At 37.7% G+C, this 6,891-nt stretch overlaps 1 protein-coding gene across 1 annotated transcript; it reads left to right on the top strand.

Annotated features, from left to right (window-relative positions):
* Nucleotides 1-2,216: 2,216 nt before the first annotated feature.
* On the top strand, nt 2,217-6,128 carry fhl5 (four and a half LIM domains 5). The gene is made up of 5 exons (XM_051868261.1): nt 2,217-2,384; nt 2,561-2,735; nt 2,859-3,028; nt 4,411-4,597; nt 4,710-6,128. Exons 1-5 carry the CDS (start codon nt 2,226-2,228, stop codon nt 4,859-4,861), a joined length of 843 nt encoding a protein of 280 aa, XP_051724221.1. The 5' UTR covers nt 2,217-2,225; the 3' UTR covers nt 4,862-6,128.
* The last annotated feature ends 763 nt before the right edge of the window (nt 6,129-6,891 follow it).

The raw sequence follows: 6,891 nt of genomic DNA on the forward strand, positions 1-6,891 counted from the left end.
AGCACTGATCTCTGCTTTCTCTAATAGACGGACCTCCCTTTATGCATGCATGATGGATTAAGTTCTTTAACCGCTGATCTTCAGAGCTATTTTTGCACAAGATCATTTCTCTCATCCTCTTGATAAATGATATGACTACAAACTCAGAGACACATTTTTAATTAGTTGGATGCAGCTCAAGTGTCAAGTGCAAAATACTGCAAACAAAATGGATCTGTTCATTATGGTTCTTTACATATAATGTAAATATTAAATTACTGCAAACTTTCCACAAGCATCACAGGAATAAATAAAGCAGTCTTTGGATGTTGGCTTGGAAAACGGCTTGTCTGAAAGTTTAAAATAAGTTTGAATTTTGAAGGTTTTAGGCCTTAAACAGCCTGATTTGAGAACCTACAAAGAACTACAAAGAATATTGCATTGATTCTTACATGCTTTGTTCATCATGATATTTCACAAATAAATGCAACTTTATGAATTTTGAAGCCTAAATATACAAAAGAAGACATTTTGAAGAATGTCGGTAACCAAACAAGTTGATGGTACCCCATTGACTTCCATAGTTTATATATATATATTTTTTTCCATACTATGGAAGTCAATGGGGTCCATCAACTGTTTGGTTACCCATAATCTTCAATCTTTGTGTTCAGCAGAAGAATGAAATTCATACAGGTTTGGAACAACCTGAGGGTGAGTAAATGATGACAGAATTTTCATTTTTGGGTGAACTAACCCTTTAAGACGTATTACGGAGCCCCGCACACGACATGCAGGAAAGAAAATAGTAGGCGCACGATTTACTAATTTGAGGGAATGGATTAGTAAATCGTGTGCACAATTTAGCAAATCGAGGGAACGAAATAGTAAATCGTCTGCACGATTTAGCAAATTGAGGGAACGAATTAGATAATCATGCGATTTAGCAAAACGAGGGAACTAAATATTAAGTAGTGCGTACAATTTAATAAATCGAGGGAACGAATTAACACGATTTACTTTTTTTCTTGCATGTCATGTGCGGGGCTCCGTAAGTTATAATAGTTGGCAAAATTATAAACATAATGAGTCTATAGTGATGTTTAATGTCCCAGACAACATGCAGTCCCATTTAGCCACTTGTTAGCAACTGTTTTTCAAGAAAAGTGAAAGCTTTAAAAAATTACTACTGATGTATTTCATGTAGAATAAAAGGTGAAAATATCTTGAGCTTTGCCCACAGACCTTATTTCAGGCATTTAACCCCTTTTAAAAACACAATGACTTTAAGATGTTGGAACATAGCCTATAATATACAGGATACCCCCAACTCAAGAACCAACTCTAGATGACATTTACAGTTAAGGCATTTAACAGAAACGGAAACCCCCTATTTGAAGCCTGTTAAGCTGTGGAAATCGCTACATATTTTTTGTAAACAGAGGTCCAATCACCCAAAAGTAATTTTAGTGGTCACAGAGAAGCTTGGCATACACTGCAACATTTGCTTCAACTCTCTCTAAGCCTTCAGCAGTTGCTTGAAGGCTCAGATGTGGATACAGTAGGATATCAGATATCTGAGGTCAGAGCAATTGCTAATTTCACTGATATTTGAGACACAAAGTATTGTAACTATGAAAATAATGTGTTAAAGATTAATTTGACACAAATTCATTTGGCTAAAAGGATGATTTCTGTAACTCTTACAGGAATAATATGAAAAGTAGAAGAAAAAGTAAAGAAAAGTACTTGTCCAAAGGTCTCAGAGTCCAATTACTGATTTAAGAGTACACAAAGGGAATAACATTTCATTGGCACCATTCACTTATCATCTTGACCATAAGGCACACGTTGTGATTGGACTCCCATAAAAGGTGCAGAGATAAGCAACTGGACCAATCTCCCCGGGGATTTCAGCTAATAAGAGCGACCGTATTTATAGAGGGTCATTTTAATGCATCCTCTCAATCACTGGCCGTCTCACCCTGCAGCCCCTCAGAAGCCCATTGAGTCACTGAAGGTGAGTTTTACTCACTATTACAAATGGCAGTCTGCTCTTCTGATATCTTCAAGGTGGTTTAAGATGCTACAGAAGGGATCTAGTTTGCAGAGACCATCATTTTAGCGTGTTGTGTCTATTTTAAGAGGAGTTCGTATTTCGTCGATGACACCTTTCTGATTGCTTTAGCCTAGTATGTTGTAACATTTTTATGGTTCTGTTTACTGCTTTTAAGACATAAACAACAATGTCTACGGAACGTTTTGACTGCCATTACTGCAAGGACACTTTGCTCGGAAAGAAATACATCCTAAAAGAGGACACACAATATTGCACGAAATGCTATGAGAATCTGTTTGCTAACTGCTGTGAGGTGTGTTCTTTGCCAATTGGATGCAACTGTAAGGTAGGCATAAGAACACATTTACTTCCATCATGTTATTAATTCAATTATTTTTTAATGCAATTGAACCAAAAATCAAAAATGTTTGTGAGAGCAATTAATGAAGATTTAAAATGAGTGACAGAAAGTCAGAACAGATTTGTAAGCTTCTAACTACTTTCTCTGCATGCATAATGAAGGACCTTTCCTACAAGGACCGGCACTGGCATGAAAACTGCTTCAAGTGCGCCAAATGCAGTCGATCATTGGTGGAAAAACCATTTGCTGCTAAAGATGACCTTATGCTTTGCACCGAGTGCTATTCTCATGAGTATTCCTCCAAGTGTAGCACCTGCAAGAAGACTGTCATGCCAGGTAGGATACTTTGTATTTTATATTTTTTGAAAAATATAATGGTAACATTATTTATTTCATAAAATGTGGAATGAAATGTTAAGGATCTCAGTGTATAAAGGTGGTCTTCTGCTCATGTGTTAGGAGCACGAAAAATGGAGTACAAAGGGAACAGCTGGCATGAGACGTGCTTTCTGTGTCAACGCTGTCAGCAGCCAATAGGAACCAAGTCTTTCATCCCTAAAGATAACAATTACTTCTGTGTCCCTTGTTTTGAGAAGCAATTCGCCTACCAATGCTGTGCTTGTAAAAAAGTAAGTTGCATATGCTTGCAAGGAATCAGACATTTGAAAAACAATATTACATGTTCATTAAAGTTATGGTTCACCCAAAAATGATACACCTACTTACCCTCATGTTGTTCCAAACTAGTATGGCTTTATTTCTAATGTGGAATACATACAAAAGCAATTCAACTGGGGCTTTTGAGGTTCAAAAAGCATGCAAAAGCACCACAAACGTATCCAATTTCTCACACAAAGCTATCATTTAGCACCAAAGACGTGGAATATAGTGCATGAAATGTATGAACTACTGTACTTCTATGATACTTTATATTGCTTTCGCATAATTTTCCAACCATGATAGCTTTGTCCCCATTCATTGCAATTGCATGGAAAAAGCAGTACATATAGGTTTGGAACAACATGAGGATGAGTAAAAAATAGCTATGTTTCCATCCACCTATTTTTATGCGAATTTTGAGATATTGCAGTTTTAAAAAAACGCTAGATGCTAAGATGTGCATAAATTCGAAAAGTTTGCATAAAAAACATACACTCTAAAAAATGCTGGGTTAAAAACAACCCAAGTTGTGTTAAAAATGGACCCAGCGGTTGGGTTAAATGTTTGCCCAACATTCTGGGCAGTTTTATTCAAACCAACTATTGTTTAAAAATTACTATATGGCTGGCTTAAAATGAACCCAAAACAAGTTGCATTTTTGCAAAAACCCAGCATTTTTTTAGAGCACATGCACTCAATTGAGGCAGGTCACTTTTTTATCCGTTAAGATGTGCCGGCTGGGTATATTTTATCTCCCAGAACTCTCACACGTGATTGCATTTCCAAACAGGCATCCACCTCCATTTATTGAGCCACAGTGGCTTCCCCGATTGTAGCAACTTCAATTTTTATTACAGATATTTTGCACCAATTTCCCAGGAAGTGACAATTTTGTTCTCCTGAACACACGGGATGAAAATGGTGCTTTATTCGCAAATATTTTATGCGCCATTCCAATTTTGCACATAAGTTAAATTCGCAACTTTGGATGAAAACATAGTTAATGACAGAAATTTTTGAAATTCTCATGTCACCTCATAACTATTTTACGTTTTGGCAAATTGGTGGTTAATTCATTTGAATTTGTATGATCTTATTCATACATTTTCGGACAATCCTTTAACACTACACTGACAGTTTGGGGTGGAAATTCATGCTTACTTTTTTTTTTTTTTTAAATCATACATTTCCATATGAAACACATCGTTCAAATTCAGATGAAAATGGCACCTCAAAATAGTTGCGTTTCTCATGTGATTGAGTTTTTATTTTTGAGTGAACTATTCCTTTAAATGTGCAATATTGTCCAACACTTATTGTACTCTACTGAGATCCACTTTCAATTCTGTAGGCCATTACAACTGGCGGTGTCACGTATCAAGACAAGCCCTGGCACCGCGAGTGTTTCACTTGCATTGGATGCAAGAGACAACTGGCAGGCCAGCGCTTTACCTCGAGAGAAAACTACCCATACTGCCTGGATTGCTTCAGCAATCTGTATGCCAAGAAATGCGTGGGCTGCACTAAGCCAATTACTAGTATGTTTTCATTCTTTACATCTGGTGGCTATTTTTATACACCTCTAAATTAAAATTAAAAATTTCAGCAGCATCGTACTTGACTGGAAAACAACTATGTGTGTGTGTCCAGGCTTGGCTGGTGCTAAGTACATCTCGTTTGAAGAACGACAGTGGCACAGTGAGTGTTTCACGTGTATGCAGTGCTCTGTGTCTCTGGTGGGCCGTGGATTCCTCACCCAGCGGGATGACATCCTGTGCACTGACTGTGGAAGGGAGAAGTGAGCTCATCTGACAGGGTCAGAAAACCACAAGAGGAGCACAGTTGTCCAACTGTTGCAGAAAAGCTGTTGAGGGCAAAATAGATTCAGATTTGGATTTCTGCTCACATAAATGGAATGATGAATAAAAATGAACAATGAATAGATTAATTATCTGTGTCGCCTGCTGATTAAGATGCTTAATGTTTTGTTTAATAAGTTCGCTGTTATTAAAATTTGGAAACAATTGTCCTCATAAAGAATGGAAAAATATTGAAAATGTTTGAAAAGTTTAAACGTTCAAGCACACACAAAGTGCGCTTTTAGTTAATAAACTTGTGTTTTCATCTTGTCTACTGCCTGTTTTTTAAAGTCTAAAGATACGTAAACATGCACTTCCCCATACTACAACTACAACGCATACGTTAATGGCCACTATGAATTAGGTGAATGGTGGGAATGATTCTCAGGGATCTACTGTCTATTGTCACGATCACTGTCTGTGCCTGTCAGTTCCTGGACTCCACTTCCCATAATCCTCCCTTCCAATCACATGCACCAATCACCCATTGCCACACACACCTGCAGATCATTACCTGGACTATTTAAGACACACACACACACACACACACACACACACACACACCCCCTTGGCGAAGTCTTGATTTGCTGTGGTGATCATTACTGAGCGTTTTCTTGTGGACCGTTTCCTGGTTTCCGGTTGGATTGTTTATTCTTTGTGATTCTCTGCTGCCTGCCCTGAACCTTGCCTGTGTACTGGACTGTGTTTGTTTGCCGCCTGCCCTGATCTCTGCCTGTGACCCGATACTGTTCGTCTGCCGCCTGCCTCGTCCATTGCCTGTCCCTGTTTATGTTCCTGCCTTTGCCCCTGTCTACCTGTGTAAATACTGTTCTTAATAAAGCTTGCAAATGGATCCCCGCCTGAGTCTCGCTTCGTTACATCTATAGTGAGAAACTAAGCTTAATTAAACTTGTATGTTTCTGGGAACAATATCAGTCATTGATATCTTTGGTTCATTTTCCTTTGATAGAAAGACTGTACATATAAATACATAAAACTGCTATTTTGTTGAGGCATAATTATACAAACATTAAAAAAAAAAAAAAACATTTTTGATTCCATGGGGTTGTTTAAAGGGGAACTTTTCTGTTTAAGTTTCACTAGTGAAATAAAATGAGAAGAGGTGCATTCAAGCCATGTCAGAATTACTGTAATTATGATATTATGACTTGTAAAAAGCATTCACGTCCTGTAATTACAACTTGTAAACTCTGAATTATTTGAGAGCTGCCTGGTACCTGACCGCTGCAACGTCATGCCTGCGGCTTCAACTAAGTAGTGAAGTAGCTTGTTATATCGTATATTTTTATGTAATTCCTATAATTGACTATTTGTAATGCAAAATTCAACTGAAAATAACTAGACATAAAATACAGTTTAGAGACCCACACTTGAGCACTGTCCAAAGCCACGCCTCCTTTGAAACACATGATTCTGCAAAGCGTCACAAGAGACCTCATGTTTCAAACCACACAACATTACAATAATAATGAATGTAAACAACTTACAGAGCTCTTGTACTTGTACTTGTACCACCTGACTGCTGCAGATTCATTTCGGCATCTGAGGACGTGAACAGCTACGTGTAGAACGCAGTGGCGTCTTTTCACCAAAAGCCAGGGTATGGCAGTCAGACCCTGATGACGTCATCCAATCGTACTCCCTCGACGTCACAGTCCCACTTTCTTCACACAACTTTTTACAGCACTTCAAAACTCAAAAGTCTGAATATTATCCAATTTAAGTGTTATTTTTAATATGATTACCAAAAACATTTTTGTTCATCCTACAAAGATTGTCCTCATTTGTAAAACTAAAAGTCAATCAATCAAAAACCACAGCCAATCAGAACACAGCGTGGGCGGGCTCTCGCAGTATTTGCATTGCACCAGAGATTAAACTTGATGGCACTCGCAAGGGATGGATAAGTACATAATCAATTTCACAAATATTACACCATTTAAACATTATTA

The sequence above is a fragment of the Ctenopharyngodon idella genome, chromosome 17 (genome assembly GCF_019924925.1).
Source record: "Ctenopharyngodon idella isolate HZGC_01 chromosome 17, HZGC01, whole genome shotgun sequence".
Taxonomy (NCBI): domain Eukaryota; kingdom Metazoa; phylum Chordata; class Actinopteri; order Cypriniformes; family Xenocyprididae; genus Ctenopharyngodon; species Ctenopharyngodon idella.

Bases quoted from the DNA above. Each gene is read 5' to 3' on its own strand.
- fhl5 (XM_051868261.1), top strand. From the start codon at position 2,226: ATGTCTACGGAACGTTTTGACTGCCATTACTGCAAGGACACTTTGCTC. The intron at 2,385-2,560 runs GTAGGCATAAGA...TGCATAATGAAG, and splicing joins CAATTGGATGCAACTGTAAG to GACCTTTCCTACAAGGACCG. The intron at 2,736-2,858 runs GTAGGATACTTT...CTCATGTGTTAG, and splicing joins CAAGAAGACTGTCATGCCAG to GAGCACGAAAAATGGAGTAC.